This window comes from Cynocephalus volans, chromosome Y, assembly GCF_027409185.1.
Source record: "Cynocephalus volans isolate mCynVol1 chromosome Y, mCynVol1.pri, whole genome shotgun sequence".
NCBI classification, from domain to species: Eukaryota; Metazoa; Chordata; class Mammalia; order Dermoptera; family Cynocephalidae; genus Cynocephalus; species Cynocephalus volans.
Genome location: NC_084479.1, coordinates 1,829,478 through 1,850,551, shown reverse-complemented (window position 1 = coordinate 1,850,551; position 21,074 = coordinate 1,829,478). Strand labels below are relative to the sequence as shown.

The 21,074-nt window shown below is 46.0% G+C and overlaps 1 protein-coding gene across 1 annotated transcript in view; it reads right to left on the bottom strand.

Moving 5' to 3' along the window:
• LOC134368934 (H(+)/Cl(-) exchange transporter 4-like) overlaps positions 1–21,074 on the bottom strand; it is a 30,290-nt gene that overhangs the window by 1,049 nt on the left and 8,167 nt on the right. The window contains 6 exon segments of the mRNA XM_063085174.1: positions 8,782–8,998; positions 15,087–15,485; positions 16,422–16,608; positions 19,279–19,679; positions 19,682–19,823; positions 20,910–20,990. Of these exon segments, the coding sequence (XP_062941244.1) occupies positions 8,782–8,998; positions 15,087–15,485; positions 16,422–16,608; positions 19,279–19,679; positions 19,682–19,823; positions 20,910–20,990 (1,427 nt within the window).

Here is a 21,074-nt window from a genome sequence, read left to right as displayed (position 1 = left end):
CTGTGGATTGGATTGTGTCCCCAAAAGTCCCATGTATTAGAAACTTAATCCTCACTGTGACAGTGTTAAGAGGGTAGGAAGTCCTATTATGGTCATTGAAAGATGGGACCTTTGGGAGATGATTAGATTGTGAGAACCATGCCCTAGTGAATGGATTAATCTGTTGATCGTTTAAGGATGATCATTGGCATGGTCCTGACGGCTTTAAAAGAGAGCCAGTGGGGAGGTTAGTCTCTCTCTTACGCCTGCCATATTCACCATGTCATATCTTGCTTTGCAGTAGAGTCGCCACCAAGAACAAGGTCCTCACCAGATGTGTTCCCTGGACTTTGGACTTCCCAGCCTCCCAAATGGTGAGCAATAAATATTGTTTCTTTTACAAATTATCCAGTCTCGGGTATTTCTGTCATAAGCAACAGAAACGGACTAAAACACTGCTCCTTGGATTGTGCAGTGAACATCTGCTCAACTGTTCACAGAAACCCTCAGTTCATCATTTTACTGAATACTTAAATGACCACCTGTGGGAATAAATCATGCCCTCTGGGTAAAACAGAAGGTTTGAAAGAAGGGGACATGCACGACTTCTTTGGGAAAAAAGTTCCATTGCCAAATAAGTTTACCAAACACTGATCACTATATCTCCATCTTACCCAAGAAAAGGGAAAATGGGAAGCAAACTATGGCAGTCTCATACTGGAATACTGTATAGCTATTAAAATAACAGGTTTCTACTCTGTGTTTATGTAAAATGATGCCATACCAAAAACAACAACAACAATCAGAAAACACCACTGTAATACACTGCTGTTTATTTAATTAAAGCCAAATTAGCCAAACTCATCTCTTACTAACAAATAGTGAATAAGAAGAGGGCATGCAGGTATTCAAATCAGTTACATCTGGTGAAATGGACACTGATCAGTGAAACTATCAGACCAGAATTCTAACTACTTTATCTCTGACCACACTGCACCTTAAACATCCTTGAAAAACGTGATTTATTTCTTGCGTTAGTTTCCCCATCTATCACACCCGGGGAGACAGCAAATATGCCCCTTTCCCTCCATCTCTCAGAAACATCATCAGGAAAGAGAAAAATAGCAAAGGGGCCTTTAAAAGCATTCTAAACAAAAATAATAATGATGACATGGATTACAAAAACACGGAAAAAAAATGTCATGACTCTATAGTGATGAAAACAAACAACCAAAAAACTGGAGAGGAACACTTGATAAATCGAGAAAGCAGGACAGAGTTAGATGGTCAGCACTTTACAAGCCCCAACATAATAATTAGTTTAGTCAATAATTATCAATGGATAGCAAAACCATTGGGTAAATGTTGCTTAAAAACAGAAAATTCACATGGTCTCAAGTACTGTTATACTGATTATGTGCAAGGATCGAAATGTCCCTTTACAACAGAAGACTCTGATCATCACCACTTCATCCAGGTGTTGAGCTTAACATCAACCAAGTCAGAAAAGCTGACGTTACAGCATCACCTGTGTTGGAATGCTGCCCAAAACTACTGAAACCAAATTGAATCATGAGGAAGGAATCAGGTAAATATAAAAAGAGACTACTGGTCTGGACTTGTCAAAGAAAATCCATGCCATAAAAAACATACAAACAAACAAACAAGGCAGGGAACTGTTCTAGACAAAAGACCAAAGAGGCAACAGAACCAAATACAATGTGTGAACCTTGATGGGATTCTGGATTGAAATTTGAATATGGACTGGATATTGAATGATATATTGAATTATTGTTAATTTTGTGTAATTACGGTTTGATGATTTTGTAAAAAATACCGTTATCCTTAGAGGATGTATGCTTCATGCTTCATTCCTAATTGCCAATACTTGGAAGCCAGCAACATGTCTTTCAATAGGTGAATGAATAAACCGTGGTACATCCATACAATGGAATACTACTCAGCAATAAAAAGAAACGAGCTATCAAGTCACAAAAAGATGCAGAAGAACCTTAAATGCCTACGGCTAAATGAAAGAAGCCAGTCTGAAAAAGCTACACACTGTCCGATTCCAAGTATGTGACACTCTGGAAAAGGCAAAACTATGGAGACAGTAAAAAGATCTTTGGTTTCCAGGAGGTGGGAGGAGAGTGAGAGAGATGCATACGGGGCAGTGAAACTATTCCCTATGGCACTATCATGGTGGATACATGACATTTTGCATTTGTCAAAATCCATAGAAATGTACAATACAGAGAGTGTACCCTAATGTAAACTATGGACTTCAGTTCATAAGCATGTATCAGTATTGCTCCATCAAGAAATAGAACACACTAATGCGAGATGTTAACAATAGGGAAAACGGGAGGGATGAGGAGGGGGAATATGGCAACTCTGTACTTTTTGCTCAATTTTTCTGTAAACCTAAAACTTCTCTAAAAATAGTCTATTAATTAAAAGAAACAAGCAAACAAACAAAAACAAAACCTTGGGGGGAAAAGTGGTTGCCTGAAAGGAGAGGCGGGTGGCGAAGAGGGATACAGCTGGAACTGTTGTTCACTCAAGCTGTTTAGGACCACTCAACTTTCACCATGTTCATGTACTACTTTAAATACATCTGTGAAACTTATCAAAGTGCAGTAAAATTAAAGATGTCCCATAAAACAAGATGCTGCTTTTCTAAACCTGCCAAGTCCTTGTATTAGTCGGCTTGGGCTGCCTTAACAAAATACCACAGACTGGGGGGCTTAAACAACAGCTATTTACTTCTCACAGTTCTGGAGGCTGGAAGTCCAAGATCAGTGTGAGGGCAGGGCTGGTTTCTCCTGAGACATCTCCTTGGTTTGCAGATGACCACCTTCTCCCTGAGTGCTCACATGGCCTTTCCTCTGTGAGTATACACCCATGGTGTCTCTTCCTCTTCTTATAAGGACACCAGTACTATAGAATGAGGGCCCCACCCTTCTGACCTCATTTAACCTTAATTACATCCTAAAGGCCCTATCTCCAAATACAGTCACATTGGGGGTTAGGGCTTCAGCACAGTAATTTGGATGGGGCCATGTTTCAGTCCATAAGAATCCTTCAACTTCCTCTTCATTGAACAGTTGTAGTAAGGTAATCCCCTCTGAATGCTTTCCTTCCTACACCATGTGGAATTCTAAAATTGATAACAAGGTGCATGGAACTGATGTAGGTGCACCTGGCTTGTGCTGGTTTAATCCTGAAACAAGACACCTAAAGGAAACAAACATCCTCTCTCTTCCTTGCACACGATGCTGGGTTCTCCAGGAAAAGCCGTTTGTAAGTATTACCCTGGCTGATGGGATCAGAACCCAACAAGGGCTCCCCACACAGGAATGGTACTGGTCCAGCTGGCAGCTCCTGGAACACCTTCTTTCCATCCTGATTTGTCTTAGGAGGTTGGGGGTCATCTGCCATAACAAAGGCCCATTGCATTCATTTGATTAAAGGTAAACATTTCCTCAAAGGCACTATTACCCACTGCTTTGCCAAAAAACCCTGCTTCTACAGTCACAGAAGCTTCAGTGAGCCCCTGTCTTATCCATGTCAGAGGCTTGGTGTCCCCGGTAAGAAAAGGAGGTTTCCTCCTGGGGTCAGATCAATTTTGTTCTAGCTCTGATGATTCTAATTAATTTCAAGGGATGACAAGGAGAGGTGGCTTTGTCACTGGGAGAGGCCACTATATAAGGGCAGGAAGGAGTCCTCAGTGAGTCCCTCTCCTGTGCAGTAGCAGCAATATGAGTCGCAGTCTGGGTCTCCAGGTCTCCCTCTACTCCTCCATGCCCCACGAAGGCTTTACTCAGGGTTTCTCCTCTTTGGCACTAGTGACATTTAAGGCTGGATAATTCTTTGTTGTGGGGGACCTGTTTTATGCACTGTAGAACATACAGCTGCATCCCAGGCCTCTACCCACTAGGTGCCAGAAGCACCACTCCCACCACCACCCCCAACCCCCCTCATTGTGACAATGAAAAATGTCTCTAGGCCTTGCCAAATGTCAAATGTCTGAGGATGGGAATGCCCCTGCTGGAGAACCACTGCCCAGATGGAAAGTACTAAATATTTCTAGACCAGTTGGTTTATAGCTGCTGAGCTGGACACCCTGAAATGTCCCTGCTGCCCTTGTATTACTTCTAGAACCCCACTTATCTCCCCACAATTCATAACTAAAGGGTTATTATCTGGCAGCAGCTCTAAAATACTTGCAAAATCCCTCCTGCCTGGGAGTTTTCAAGCAAGAGTGGACCTCTGTAGGTGAATGTATAGTGCACCGTCAGCATGGAACATGGAAATCCCACTACCTGGCCCCACATGCTCTGTATCTTATTGACCAGATATTCCAATATTCCAATTATCTTGAATATTGAAAGTGCTGCTGCATATTTCCAACTGCCCCCAGGTCCACTCCCCATTGTTGTTGACCCCCAAAACTGCTGGTGAAGGGCACTGATGTCCTCTGGGGTCAGGGTCAGCTGGCAGGGTCCTCTACCAAAGGCCCTTGATGGCACTGTATCTGCACAGCTTTGCCCCAGTGCCTGGTAGCTCATGGTGCCTCAGGAAATAGGATACCTGGAAGCAGCCCAGGTAGGACTGGCTGTGCAACCGATTCCCTTCAAGCTTGATCAAAGTGTTTTAACTCTTAACGTCCCATATCCTCATTTGAAAAATAAAGAGAAGCCAAATGTCCATCACCTAATGAAATGATCAACAAAATGTGGTCTATCCATACAATGGAGAATTGTTTAGCCAGAAAAAGAAATGAAGTACTGACACTTGCTACAACAGAAATGAACCTTGAAAACATTGTGCTAAGTGAAAGAAACCCGTCACAAAAGGCCACATATTGTATGATTCCATTTATATAAAATGTCCAGAATAGGCAAATCCCCAGAGACAGAAGGTAGATTAGTGATTGCCTTAGGGCTGTGGTATAAGAGGTGATAGCTAAGGGGTGTGGAGTTTCTTTTTGGAATACTAAAATGTTCTAAAACTGTTGAGATGGATGCACAATTCATTTTCTGCTAAAAATCACTGAATTGTACATTTTAAGGGTATGAATTGTACAGTATGTGAGTTCTGATAAAACTATTAAATAAATAGACATCCAGATAGATAAATAAAGGCATATGTGATGCAAAGTCCCACCCACCACTCAGATGCCAAGAATACACAGCTAGGAGCGAAGGGCAGGTGAGGAATTCTCTCACTGACCTCTCCCTCAGAAAGTATCATTGTAAAACAAAGCGCAAAGGAACAGGAGATGGAAGTTTTTTTAAAAGGAGCATTTGTAAGTGTTGGGATTCCAACTATCCATTCATAATGAAAAATGAATAGTTGTAAGGCCGGCAGCTTTTACCTGTAATAGCCCACAAGGAAAGCCCTGATCAGAAGGAAGATGAGAGCAGGTGTGAGCAGTTCCATCCACCCGGGCGGGACACCTAAAGGGGCTCTTATGCAGTAGGCAAGGGCTCTGCTTCTGATGACCACTAAATAGCGACAGTCCCTCAACTTAACCAGCTGTCATCCTCTGACATTTATTTTCTATCGTAAAGCCTAGTTCAGGACGTTCCCCTCTAGAACACCAGCCTTGGATAACAGCACTTAAACTGGATTTTGTCCATGTTCCTTAGTGCATGACAAGCTCCTCAGCTTTTTTTTTTTTTTTTAACACTTTTTGACCTTTCTTCAGTTCTCAGCGAAAATACTCATAGATGCTCAGTAAGATGTTGATTAAACCAGTGTTGCATTGAAAAAAATATGACTTGTTAGTGTTTGCAAAGTGATGAGAACTCCACTATAACACACACACACACACACACACACACACACACACACACACACACACACACTCACACACACACACACACCCCTCCCATATCTATAAAGCCTGGTTTTTGTTTCCTTATCTTCACCCAGGAGACAGTATCAAAAGATCAGGCACTTGCAGTTCTGGAAACCTCCTCTTAAAAAGCCCATGACTGAAAAAGTTCAGTTGGTTCCAAGGGCGCTGGGGAGATAGTTCAGGAGCTGCCTTGAGTTCATGCATACACTGAAAGAAAGCTGAACATCAGCCCAGAAGGAGACGACATCAAATCCAGCAGTCTTCATTAGTGGCACGAAATGTCCTATTTGATTTAAATCAAGGTTTTGAACTTCCAGGCCCATTTGGGTAGCAGTTTGAGCGAATCTAGTGAATTATAAATGGCCGGATCTATGACCAAGAACATAACTCAGATTCGAGCAGCTGGGCTCTTCTGAGACAGCTGCCTTGGCCAGGTCCCTGTGAACCACCTAGCAGGACTTGGAGGAAATCTGACATCATCTCCCCTACTCACTTTTCTTTTCTAGAACCTTCCTAGGGAAAAATCTCACTCTTAGCCAACAGAGGCTTCCTAGACTCTGACATCCTGGGGACAATGACTTCTACAGTTCCTGGTCTGGTTTCAAGGTTACCTTGGGCCCCAGGCCCTGAGGAATCCTGCAGATGATCCAGGTGGGCAGGACTGGGCTCGGCTCCCGCCGTCTCAAGCCAGGAAGGCACATGGCAGGGGCGCGCACCAGAAACACAACCGGCTTGAGACGCCTGCCCGGGCTGCGAGCCCAAGGAGATGAAACGCCCCGCAAACAAGGATCCCTTGCCAGCACCAACGTATCAGCATCTGTGTTTGTTTAAAACATTTAGAATGAGAGAGAGTGCAATTTTGTTTTCTTGCAGAACATTCAGAGCCAATTTCGGCACCCAGATCTTCACAGGAAAATCTCATGGGGCTCCATGAGGTGTGAGCCGGTGTTAAGGGCAGAATTTCCTGCCTGGATTGGAAATTCTGATGATAAACGACATTGGATTATTGTTTTAAAGGAAAGGAGAAACTATTATATACTTGAAACGACACGGGTGATCACAGTGGTATTTGTGCCAAGCGCTGGAAACTCAAGTGCATAAGCTGACTTCAGGGTTTCTCAACGTGGGGTCCCCAGAGCAGCAGCAGGAGCCTCACTGGGAGCTTGGTAGAAATGTAAATTCTCAGGCCTCGCCCCAGCCCTCAGGAATCAGTAGCTCTGTGGTGGGTTTTAACCTGGAGGTTTAACCCTCTGGGGCATTCTGATGCATGCTCAAGTTTGAGAAGCCAATGAGCTCCTTTAAAATTCAGCAGCAGAAATGATCTCGATCCTCAAACACAGGATTCATTGATTTGTTCCCTGCTGACTGCACCTCCCATGTGCAAGACACACCTCTGGCTGCAGTCAGACCTAAGGAGGATGCTCATCCTGCTGGCTGAATTCTCTGAGTATATGTGCAAATCTAACCCTTTGCACAGACTGTGTCCCTGTTTGCAGGACAGCAGGAAGAAAGACATATGAATAGAATTGCTCATCTGGCTATACATGGACATCCAGTCCAGGGTCACTTGACTGCAGGACAAGTGACATTTTGGGCCAAATGTTTTATTGGGGGGCTGTCCTGTACGTTGCAGGATGTTAAGCATCAGCCCTGGCCTCCAGTTGTGACACCCCAAATGGATTCTATGAAGGCCTAAACTACATCAGGTACGAATGTCTCCACAACCCATCCCCAACCACATACCCCAGCATATAAAGGAATAAAATGGACAGATCAGCATAGGTTCCAGCCCACCCTTATTGAGCAAGTTCCCTCCTCTACCCAAGCTTCTGAGCCACGGAACCTGTGGCACACCTCAGAGCACAAAGAATGACCTTCAGGGAACTGCACCTGTGGTACTGTCATGGACCATTGATCTTTCTGTCACTGGTTTCCTGGTTTGTGATGACACAAAGCAAAAGTAATATGGCGGCAGAGACAATGCCACGGGGTTGAAAACCTCTCAATTCTCTGACGATGTTTGTTTGGAATACCTGAAGTTGTTTCAGACACTGATATATTAAGGAACAGTTGGAGCATAATATGAATACCACCTCGCTTATGCAAGATTTTATCCACAAGAAACTCCAGGTGAATGCAGAAAACTGCACCTAGCTGAACCCAGTGGCACTGGAATATGCAAATGCGCACACACGCACCCCTCAAACATCTATGAGCTACTCCAGCTGATGGGTCCACACCTGCTGGGACAACCTCCCCTCCGATTTCAGAGAGCTCTTCTGCCAGCCCTTCACAGTGACACAGGCTGCAGCCTTTCTGATGCCCACACCACGGCCAACTTCAGGTCTTCTCAAGAAGTGACATATTTATTGGCATATTCATGTATTTCTTGACCATTTAATATGTATAAAATGGCACTACCATTTGTATTATGTTTCCATCGCTTCTTTAAACGTGTCACTGATGAAGTTTTTGAGTGTTTTGCGCCTAACCCCCATTTTCCCCATAAGTCCTGTGGTCTTCACTGCTCATGTTTGCAGAGCGCTGTGATTTTGAGGAACGCCTATGTTGCCTTAGGACAGAATTGGCCATACTTTCTCCCTGAGCCAAGTACCATCCGGGTGATAGAAAAGCAGCACCAAGCCCCTCTCCTCTGGCTCCTCCCGTTTTTGACTCCACCCACAGACTCGGCCCAGACAGGAGTGTAGCCTGCAAGCGTCTCCCGCCTTCCTGAGCTGCACTGGCCATCCCAGCTCCAGGTCCCAAAGCTCCTTGTACATTTCCTTCTCGATACACTCACCACGACTCCCTGACATCACCTGGCAAGCACTGGTCCACCCCAGCAGACCGTGAGTTCCTTAAGGGCTGACGATGCATCTTTTTTCCCCGAGTCTAGCCACAGTACACATTCTGTCCACACTTGTCCCGCCACTCACCCACTCTGTGTCACCAGGCACTCCCGGAGCCCCAGTTGCTGGAAGATGTCCACCACCATCTCCATGGGGGTGTGGTCCGTGACCGTGAAAGGGCTGAGGTTGAGGATGTGCCGCAGCTTCAGGGGGTGCGGGTTGTTGGCCGGCAACTCAGGGGGCTCCTCTGTGAAGAACGTGATGGAATTGCTCACGATGCCCTCCTGCCTCTGTCTGGCATTCTCTAGAATGGGGACAAGCAGGAATAATAAGCCACACAAAAATCCTGGCCGAGAAACTCCACCCTATAGCCCCACACGGCATCCTCGAATCCCACACAAAAGGGGTTTAGAGGACAAACTGCACATTTTTAATGAGGGGCTTCAGCTAAAGATCTGTGAAACTGGCATCTCTCTTAAGCTATGCTATGCCAGGGTCCCCCTGCTGTGACCAGATCATTGGTTGCCAAAGTCTTGCAAAATGGGCCTGATCAAGACAGCTCCTTTGGGGATATTCATTGCTTCCCTCCTGCACTCCAGGGCACCCCTAATGGCCAAGGGCCCTCCACTCTTGCTTTCCTAACACTCCTCCATCTGCTCAGAGGCTGAAGTTTGACGGGACAAGAAACCTCACTTAGCAGCCCAATAACATTAATACATTGGTTTTTTTTCATTTTTTTTTTTTTTTACAAAATCAGTCATAACTGGCCCAAATGCCATAATGAATCTTGAGAGGAAGAAGGAACCAATAAGACCAGCCCAGGCTCACAGCCCAGAAATGCAGCTCAATCCCAAATATGGCCCTTGGGTGCAAAGAAACGACCTCAGAAAAGCTACATCCCCCAACCCCTTGGATCTCCTGTCTTAAAAATGGGCCATTTGGTGGATTTCTCAAAGAAAGATAGTAAAACTGTTATGGTAGCAATTAGCCTGTTTCTGTCTGTAGGCAAGGCCATGTGAAAGAAAGCTGAAGAAAAGTAGGGTAACAGGAACTCATTAGAAACACAGCTTAATGCAGGGCTAGAAACCCGGGCTATTTTAAATCACGCATGAAATAAATCCATCGGTCTCAAGATATTTCTCCAAGGCGATTTTCCTTCTGTTGGAATTTTAATCTTTCTTTTGGTTCATGAGAAAAGCTTAGGGAAAATGCACAGCAAGACTAGCCTTAGAATGGATCCTGCTTTCTGTAATAACATTTCTTGCCTTCTCAAGACTACTATTCACCTATATTGTTCTTTCAAAAATAAAATTCTAACTGCTTCCTCTAAGGCCTTTTAGTACAATAGAGTACTTTAATGTTTGGGGTCAGGCTGAGTCTGAAAGGGGGTCTCTGTTTAAAAGCAGAAAAATGGGCCTGCTGGGCAAATGCCTGCACATTATACAGGTCAGGTGAAATCCAGTTACATCAAATGGAATATGATTCAACCACAAACACCAGACAACACTGATGCACAACATGTTTTCAAATGTAGATCGTGCATGATACACACTGTGTACCACTCTCCTAAACCAAGATGCTTCCATCTTTAAGCACTATGTCAGGGAAGCAGTGGTCAACACATACTTGCTCATTTTTGTAGACCACTGACTCATATAATGTCCCACATAGCAAGATTTCCATCTATTTTAACAGGTTGAATGTCAGGATTGAATCAAGCCACTGACCCCAATTAAGAACTGATCACATGGATTTGCCGAACCTCTTATAAAACCCAATATGACTTAGTGAACCATCAATCCACTTCCTAAAATAAATAACAAGCTTATATTTCCTCTGAATTTGCTGATTGGGTTTAAAGCCCTGATTCTAACAGCCACTACCTCAATGAACTCATTCTCCCAACTGCACTCCAAGTGCCTGGACAATGCCTAGCACACAGTAGACACAAAACAGAAATTTGCTAAATGCACGCATGAATGAATGGTAGGTCTACCAAATGACAGTGTATCTGGTTCTGCCTGCCATGTAGAACAGAGCCTATTTCATGTGGGAGGCATTAGGAAGGAAAGCCCATGAGCTATTCACTGCCAAGTAAGAATCGTAGGCATCGGCTAGGGTCCGAGCCAGAGATCTGAGCTTGTGCTCCAACACTGGTAACTGCTGCTCTCTCCAGAAGGGCTCTGCTAGGCCACTTTGGAACTCTTTTATAAGCACGTATATTAACTTTGGGGTTACAGGTGCTATGTATAGGCCAAAAGCTGGTGAATGGAAGAAGAACCAGCAAGAAAACTTTTTGCAACTCTCTACTAGAGTGAACGACCTACTCCCAGTTTGGACCAGAAATCTTTGTCAGTCACCAAAATGCCTGCAACAAAACTATAGCACATAAGTTCACAGAGGACAGAGACTGTGTATTGTCATCCACAGACCCACCGCTCCTAGGATAGCACCAACACATGCTAGACGCTGAAGAAATATTTCTGTATGAAAGAATAAACCAACTCCTCACCCAGGGGATGAGCTAGTGGTACGAAAGAATAGACTCGCAGGCCCCAGGGACACTTGGGAGCCCATGTTGGGGAAGAAACCAAAAAAATATGGCCCAAAATGAACATATTTTTTAAGAGCCAGGAAGGAAATGCTCTAAATGCAGTAAATATTAACTTTCTTTAAATATTAAAGAAAGTGGATGCCTTTTAAAATTTTTCCTTTTTTTTTCTAATTTCCCCAATATTCTATGAGTGTGTATTACTTTTACTTTTTAAAAAACCTAATAGTCCTTATTTTTAAATGTTTTAAAGTTAAAGTAGTTAAAATGTTTTTATAACTGTCTTTAACATAGGAGGTTTGTCATATATTCTACTAGAGCTACTCTCAGTGACCACGGCCCCTGAAATATGACGTACTTTTTATGAGCAGCCGCTGAGGTTATTCAACTTGACATTCTACTTTCTAGCAGCAATATAAGGATACTTCAAAAGTTCATGGAAAGATTCATAAAACCTTTAGTTCTATTTCCCCATGAACTTTTTGAAGTACCCTTGTACACAGAGGGCGTAATCAATACCGTTTGTAAGATGAATTTTACAAACTGTGATAGGCCAAGAAATTTTAAAAGACTAGAAATAATCACACATCTGGTAAGTTATTAAGTGGCTTTAGAGCAACAGTTCTCAACTGGGAGCAATTTTGCCCCCACAACCCACCCCCAGGTGACATTTGGCAGTGCCTGGAGACATTTTTGGTTGTCACAATTGGGAAGGGGAGGTGCTCCTGGCATCTGGTGGGTGGAGGCCAGGGATGCTGCTAAACATCCTACAGTGCATAGGACAGTTCCCACCACAGAGAACGATCCAGCCCCAAATGTCCATCGTGCTAAGGTTGAGAACCCCTACTTTAGAGTAATTATGTGTTTAGGGAGGTAATACTCTACCATCTTGTTAATTAAAAATGCTTCCATAAAACAGATGTAATTAATGAAAAAGATTAAAATAAAAACTTGAGAGCAACCACAGTAGTGGTCGGTACGTAGATGATAGGATAAAAAAGTAAACACTATATCGAAGAAAAAGCATATTAACTTATGACAGGTTATTGTCTACCAAAGCATGGAAAAGTCCCCCTGCACATCCATCTGTATATCTGTATCTATATCTACATATTTACATATATGTACATATTAACATCCACAGCAGAAAGAAGTAGATGGCCCTACTGTTCCCCATGATCTAGTCCAATCATTAACAGCCCTCTCAGGCAGACACCTCTGTACTTCTGAATAGCTTGTCCAACAGATGTGACACTTATCCTCTTGTTCAGTCCTGGATGTGGCCCCCTTTCTGCAAGTGAGCATCTTCCACGTGCTGAAGAGTCATCATTGAATCATCTACCAGACGAGGAGATGAGGTCCCTCTACTCTTCCCCACCACCCTACTCTTCCCTCCTTTCATCACCTCTGTGGCTCCCACTGAGGCCTCTCTGAAGCCTTCCTGGCTTAACTGCACAACTCAAGACTAGAAGAGCCTGAGCCCCGCTGAGTACAGAAAGAGCCTCATACTTGCAAAGAAAAACGAGAGGCCAAGTCCCACTCACCAGGAATTGGAACACGGGTCACATACGGCCCCATGTGTTAACATGTGGTGACGAAGATGGCCACATTGCCCGGGCAGTGCTCACTAATCCCCCTCTAGCAGAGACGTAGCTGTGCTTTGGTATTCCAGAGACGGATTGAAAATAAAACATTTTCAGCTTCATGTGAGCGGTTGTTACAATTGTAAACATGATGTGTAAGAAAAATCCTCATTCACCTCATTCACCACTCTTTTCTTATCGCAACTATCTTGCATCTGTCTGTAATCTTTGCTCCCAATTCCCCTAAGAGTGACACCAGCTAAATGTGAACGTCACATTTCTATACTCATAAAAGGGCAGATAATTCCTCAAGTACAGGTCATGAATTTCTCCCCTAGAGTACAGGGACTCTTCTCTTTCCACAGACCAGGAAAACAGCTCTTGTGATTCCTCAGAGCAACACACTCCTTGCTTCGGCGCAAACTGTGTAGATAGCTGCTTCTGTACTATTACAGGTCTGACTGAGAGCACACAGGTACTATTGACACCGCGTGGTGCCTCTTCAGATGCTCCAAGCACAGCTTCTAGGAGAGCGCATGGTGGGCAAGCCTAAGGGTCTTCCCTAACCACTTGACGACAGTTAGTGCTTCCCCCTTGACTACAGTAATGGGTTTCAGCGAAATTAGTCAGCTGTCTCTTAGCAGCTGTGCCTGCAACCACACAATAGATAGTGGATGCTGTGACATTTATTACTTTAGTTTTCAAGTTTCAACCTTTGCTTAAAGGATGTCAGGGACTGAATACATTTTTTAAAGGCTGCTGATTACATTACTTTAAATGAAACCCATCCCTACTTAAACAACTTTAAAAAACTCGTTATTTATAAGGCAATATTTACACCTAAAAGCACCTACCTGCTAAGGGACAGGACTTATATTAAAGCAACAAACAGTGAACACAAACCGAACAGTGAAGCACAAACTTGCTATAGTGTCTAAAATACAAAATCAATTTTTGCTTTGGGGGAGGTAAAAATGTTTGAACAGCAAGCTAAATTAGAGGCAATAGCTTATGCTTATCCTATAAAGCCTTTGATGGAGATATGTTAAAGATATTTTAAAAGCTACTTAACATTGGGAAGAGGATTTAGAAGTTGAAGGGAAGCACCTTAGAAATAAAAAACAGAGAGCAGGGAGAAGCAAGCAGTTTCGTCTGGTGAAGACATGCTCGCGGTGAGGCAATCGGCAACGAGACCAGGGCAAGTCCGTTGATGAGAGTCACGAATACTCGGGAAGACGGCACGCACAGTAAAAATTATCACATGCACACGGAAGCTGGCCATGGGCCCCCGACTACCACAGGATGCTGGATGCCGTGCAGATCGCGGAGCGAGGATGCTGAGTGGATGGCATTGGCCACGTGCCGGTGCAAGGGCTATGCCGGCCTCCGCCCCTGCTGCATCTTGAGGTCCAGCAGGGCTCCATCTCCGAGGCTCACTGCTCCTCCCTGCCCGGGGCTCCCAACCACTCACGCCCAGGCCTCTGGCCCTCAGTGCCCTCTGTCTGCTGAATCCTTCCTCCTGCTCCCCTTCCAAAGCAGCCGGCAGTAGGTTGCTGGGGCCCACAGGCTTGCTCTTCTGAGGTGCCCCCATGTGGGCATCGCCCCTTCTCTCCTCCCCCAACTCAACAGCCCGCCCCTCGGTGCAGCTGATTTCAGTTGGAACACGAGGAGGAAAATAATCACAGAGCGGACTCGAGCGATATCATTTACCCATGCGGCCGCTAACAGCCGGATCACATGTGATGCCATGAAGTGAAGGAAAGCCTGTGCAGTGGCAGGGAGGTGGCAGGGCAGAGACCTCACAAGCCGCAGCGGCTGCACAGCCCACCTGAAAGTCTCTCTGAAAGCAGCTCGGCCCGGACTACTCACATCTCCTCCTGAGCTTCATCCAGCACTTCCCCAAAAAGGCAGCATCTGCAGCTTGCCTCCCAGAGGAGCGGGCCCAGGGGGCTGCTTGCAAACACGTGGTCCCTTTCCATCCACACAAGACTTGGGTCTGAGCCCTTGTGCTTCACAGAGTGACTTGGGGGCCAGCAGCATCGGCATCAATGGAGAGCCTGTGAGGAGCGCAGTCTGGGCCCCGCTCCAGACCTGCTCCATCAGCGTCTGCATTTCCACCAGATCCCCGGGTGACCGCGCACACACGAACGCTTGCGAGCCCCTGGCGTGACGCACATTCTCTCGCACCTCTCTGATCACTGGGGGGCACAGAGCTGCCTCTTGGTTCCTGACCAAGGGGAGCTTGCTTCTTTACTCACTTATTGCGAGTATCAGCTCCCTCCGCTGGACAAATCCGATAAGGCGCTCGGAGTCTCTGGAGACCACCACGGGGAAGCCGTTGTAGTCGGTGTCCTTGATGAGCGTCTCCACATCCTCCACGGTCATGCGGTCCTGGGTGAGCACCGACAGCGGCGGCTCTCCCCGCCGGGGCAGCATGACATCGGTGGCCAGCGTGTGGTGGGTGAACTCGTCCTTCACATCCAGGAAGGGGTAGCCGTTCAAGTGGATATGGGCCTCGTAGATGCCTTCCTTCCCAAAGGCATCGGCCACCAACTTGCTGGTCACAGCCGCCGCCATGATGGGCACAATGTACTCCAGACCACCCGTGAACTCGAACATGATGACCACCAACGACACTGTCATCCTGGTAACTCCACCTGCAACACAAGACACAAGTGAGATTCAGAAGCCTGATCCCGGACCCTCGGAGGGTATGATGTGTGGAAATGGATAGAGGGCTGTAAATGCTCCTCCCACGTGTTCCAAGAGGACATTCCCACATGCCGCCCATGCTCAGGCCTCAGGAACAGATGCCAGGTTCTGTTCAACGTGGCACTGCGTCAGGGAGCTGTAAGTCACACCTGGATGGGGGCTCTGCTCCAACGAGGGACCACTCACCTAGGCCCACATGTCTGGCTTTTGGGTGAATGGATCTGACTGAAGAAGCAACCCCATAAGCCTTGCAATTTTAGGATTATTAGCGACTAGAGAGAGGAGAGAGACCCAGCTTTGTGTCCCTTAGTATTCAAAGGGAGAATCCATACTGACTCCTGTTCTTCCAGGGAGTTTAAACCAAGGTTTCTAAACTTCAGCACTAGGGACATTTGGGACTGGAGCATTCTTTGTTGTCAGGGGCTGTCTTGTACACTATACCATGTTTAGCAGCATCCCTGGTCTCTACCCAATAGATGCAAGTGGCACCTCCCTCCCCAGGTGTGACAACCTAAAGTATCTTCAGATACTGCCAAGTGTCCCTGAAAGGCAGAATCACTCCTCGTTAAGAACTACTGTTCCAGGTGGTATGGCTGTAAGATGGCGGAGACTCCATCAGCCTGGGCCCCTGAATGACTGGGTGGGAACAATCTTCTGTTCACCCATGTTTTTTACATATATATATATGTGTGTATATATATAGTGAGCAAGATATAAGCCTTGGTGTGTGAGCCACCGAGATTTGGGGGGATACTCGTTATAGCAGCACAACCTAGCCTACCCTGAGTAAGGCAAATGTTCAAGTCCATGCCTTCCTCCTCGCCAGTCCTCTAAGCCAGCTCAGTGCCCCCACTCCCTCCCTGCCCCACCCGTGGTTGTACCTAGGCAGGCTGCAGCTCCCACCAGTGCGTAAAGCCCTGGTGTGATGCAGTCTGCTCCGGGCCGGCACCAGTTCCGGAAGATGATCCAGGCACGGTGATGGTAAGCCAGCTGCTCCACGCCAATGCCCACCATCCTGCCCGCCATTGCTCCCAAGGCCATGCTGGGGATGAAGAGGCCCGACGGGAACTTGAGGGAGCACAGAGAAAAGGGGCATGAGGGAAGGCAGCTGAGTCCCCCTTCCCAATCCCCAGGAAACACGGTACCCCCTCGACAAGCTTGCATTTTGCTCAGTCATCAAAGGAGGCACCGTTCTTCAAAATCAGTCAGCTGGGAAAAGGTGGGACAAGTGATTTGACCTCCTTAGTCGGTCACATCTACTGCGACTTGGAGAGAATACCCTTTTACATTTTCATTTCTTCCCCTGCAAAGTCTGGCCCTGTTTGCCTGCTGTGGGTTAAAGAATGATAAGCCCCAGTGCAAATAGCATTCAAAGTGAACATCTGTCACTTGAGACGCTCGTGACTTTCTCTCTCCCCTTGCCATGTCATTCAGGTTGGCTTTTAAAATTAAATGTCAAGCCACAGCATGAAAACGGAAAACAAGGGACTGCAACTGCTCCCTGGTAAAATAAAGAAGTTGAACGCACCATCGCAGCTGCCCTTGATCTTCCAAAAAGCTTTTGAAGGCTTCCCGCTCTGTTTATAGACAGTGGATACCAGTCAGAGAGAGACGAGGGAGGCAGTTCCATCTTCCTAACCAACTACATCTTCCGAGAAGTATCCTGAATATATTCTAGCCACGTTAGCGGCAGCAAAGAAACAGACTATGGAAACTGAATGATCTTAGAAGTAGCGTGTTGCCTACTTTGCTGACTGCAAATGCATTTTAGTTTGTCTGGTGACCGTACACGTGCTATAGGACACTCCCAACTACTCTGTGTTCATTGAGACGTGAACGCAGACCCTGAGCCACAGCTGCATTTATGTCACCCCAGGTGGTCATCAGTCTGAGGATGCCAGGTGAACTGAAGTTCAGATCCTTGGGTGTGATTTCTAGAGTTTGGAATATTCCTCAGGAAATAGCCCCTGTATGGGCTCCCCCTTAGTCCACAGCCATTTAATCCCCAGTAACTTCAAAGTAAACTCTCAGTAAGCACCAAAAGATGCTCCAGCATCTTCCTTGGACACAAAAATAAATTCCTTTGCAAGGAGATGATGGATCAGAGACAGTCAGCTGTTTAATAAAGTATACCCATCCTTCCTCTTAAGGCACAGATTCGGGTTTGTGTTTGACTATTACATACCCAGAGACACCGTTTCTTAGACTTTTAAAAACAAGACAACTCATAGAAAAACCACACAGAACACAAAAGTAATGGAACACATCAGGGGCTCTGAGGGGTGGGTAATGTTGTGCTTCTGGTCCTGGGTGCTGGCTACACAAGCATGTGGGTTTTGTGAAAATTCATTAAGCTGTATGAATCTCTATATGATACTCTTTTATCACACTCTAACACTCTAATAAAAGTTTCATTTTGTTTTTAAGTAAGCAATAGCAGCACTATTCACAATAGCCAAAAGGTGGAAACAACGCAAATGTCCATCCAAGGATGAGTGGATTAACCACGTGTGGGGGAATCTACAGAGTGGAACACTCTGCAGCCAGAAAAGGAATGAAGGGCTGACACGTGCTACAATGTGGATAACCCTTGAAAACACTGTGCTAAGTGAAAAAAGCCAGTCCCACAAGGACGGTCTGAAATGAATTAATTTAATTAAAATGAACTGTCCGAAATAGGCAAACCTATAGAGACAGAAAGCAGATCGGTGGTTGCCAGGGGCTGCTGGGGCGGAGAACAGGAGGGACTGCTAATGGACATGGGGTCTCCTATGAAGGGGATGAAAATGTTCTGAAACTAGACCGAGGTGACGTTTGCACAACATTGTGAATGTACTTAATACCACTAACATGTACACTTTAAAATGACCAATTTCAGGTTATGTAAACTTTACCTCAATTTGTTTTGAAAAAAGCAATAACAACTTAATGTCAGTTTCCATAAAAGAAAGTTCCTTAGGAAGGGCTTTCAAAGTATGTCTGACTTTAACGCAGTGTTGAAAAGCAAGAAGAAAGAAGCTGTCTCTTCTCTGGCTTCAGGAACAAAAATGAGGAAAGCACACGGTGTCATCCACAGCTCTTGAGGACACTCCTCGTCAGGAGACGATGTGTGCAAAGAGCCCCCGTCGTGGCCCCAGCCCCACCCAGACTGGGAGGCCATCACGTGGTGTGCAGCGTAGGGTGCTGCCACACAGTCTCAGAACTCTGGGTTTGCATCTGTCTCTCCCAGAGGCATGTGCTCTTTAGGGGCAGCATTCTGTTTCGAGTGCTGTACACCTTGGACTTAGTACAGTGCCTAGATATAGCGGATGCTCAATGCATGCTCATCGATCCAAACTGGGCCACACACGGGCTTGTCCCACCTCGTGGCATCACCCTGCCAGCAGGCAAAGCTATGATCACCCCTGGTCTGGGAGTGGGATGAAGTGAGCTCCATGCCCAGCTCTGTCTCCCATATGCTGTGGGTCTGATTAGGCCACTCCGGGTCTCTGAGCCTCAGCTTCCTCACTTGTAAAATGGGATTAAAACCTCATTTCGCAGGTTTGTTGGTTATTAAAGAATTGTGTCCTGATCATTGAAAGAATGTCAAGTTCCCAGCACATGAGAACATTCAAGAAAGGTTGTATCCCCTTTTCCTCCCATGACAATTTTTTTCAGGAGAGTAGGGTGCTGTCCCCAGAAGGACATGGGCTCCTCCCCCCATCAGCACCCACCCTCACTTTCTTCCCCTTCACTTACCTTCATGCCAAAGGTAAATATGGTGATGACGATTTTGAAGATCAGCGCCACGGCCAGCTGCCACATGGCCGTGTAAACGCCAAACCCAGCTGGCCGGTCTGGAATGTCATCCACAGGCCGGGTCATGTTGGGGTCGTTGATGTAGTCACACAGCTGTGAGGACTCAAGGGCCCCACAGTCATAGAACAGCTCAAAAATGAGCTCACTGATGCTCTGGCATGTGTAGGGACTGCGGTAGGCAATGATAGTGGTGATGGCAGTCACCACAATGACCTCCAGCACCGGGTACTTCCCCAGCCAGGTGGTCTTGCGCCTCCTGCACCAGGCGATGTTGCAGTGGATGAAGAGCGTTCCCCACAAGCCCCCAAACACCCCAAGCAGGATGAAGGGGAAGAGTTCAGCATGTACCAGGGCGTGTGATATTCCACATAAAAGAGAACAAGGTGGCTGTTCCCAAAGTGTTTGACGGATCGCAACGTGAAGGCCGCCACCAGGGCCGTGAAAAATGACCTCCACAATGTCTCCGAGAGAAAGTACTAACTGATCTGGGATGAAGAAGTCACAAATTAGAGACTGGCCAGAGAAAGAGCTGCTCAGAGTTCAGCCACTTTGGTCAGCAGTCACCTGCTGGTGCCCACCGTGAGACACACTGGGACCAAACATGGACGAACGGCACTCACTTCATCAGTCAGTCCAGGCTTGACTATGACAAAATGCACCAACGAAGATACCAAAGGGATCTAATTGTGTCTAAAAGTAAAATGGATACTGAGCAAGGTGGCTTAAGCCACTTATTTTAAGAGAAAAATAGTTAATCATAATTCTGTTCATAGCACAGAGACCCTCCTAAAAGCAAATAAACCTCTGGATTTGATTCAGGGGTGGGAAAACTCTGGCCCACAGGTCAACTCCGACCCAGCAAAAGTATTCGTAAGGCACACGAGCTAACAATGGTTTTTACATTTTTAAATGGTTGGAGGAGAAAAAAAGGTTTTTTTGAGTTGAACTACTCAGAAGAACAATATTTTGTGACATGTGAAAACTAGAAAATTCTACTTTCACGGTAAAAGGCCACAAAGAAAGTTAAAATTGCATAATGATGAACACACACACACACACACAAACACACACATACACACACACATATAGGATATTAAGAAAAGAAAATTCTAATTTCAGTGCCCCTGGAACATAGCCATGCCCAATCCCAAACTATGTGTTTTCTATGGCTGTTTCCATGCCACATGGCCAAGTTGGGCAGTTGCAGCAGAAACTGTGTGGCCCACAGTGCCTGAAATATTTCCCATTTGGCCCTTTACGGAAATCGTTTGCCAACCAGCCAACCTCTGGAATGATCCGTTAGCGTTACCAAAACGAAAAATGCTTAATTCAATAGGCTCTGAGAAACAGAGGAGTCACTATAAATCTTCAAAAACAAGTCATGTTGGCAATTTTTAAAACAATATTTTTAAATGGCAGAAATTGTAGCTCCTAAATTAACTGCAGGAATCTTATGCAACTTCTTTGAATGTACTCCTCACAGGGCAGGAGACGAAGGCTCACTGCTGTGCCAGTCATCCACGGGTCCTTGCCTCTCAGCCCCACGCATTCCCTCCGCTGCCCCTTCTCACCTCTTCCAGACTGAAAAGCACACCCCCGATCGGAGCACCAAAGGCCACGGAGACTCCAGCCGCAGCCGCCGCTGAAAGCACCTGCAAGGCAATCAGTTATGTATGAGCTCCGGGCCCTCCGTGAACACCAGCGTGTGCAGGCGAGACCATGGAGGGGCTGCGGGC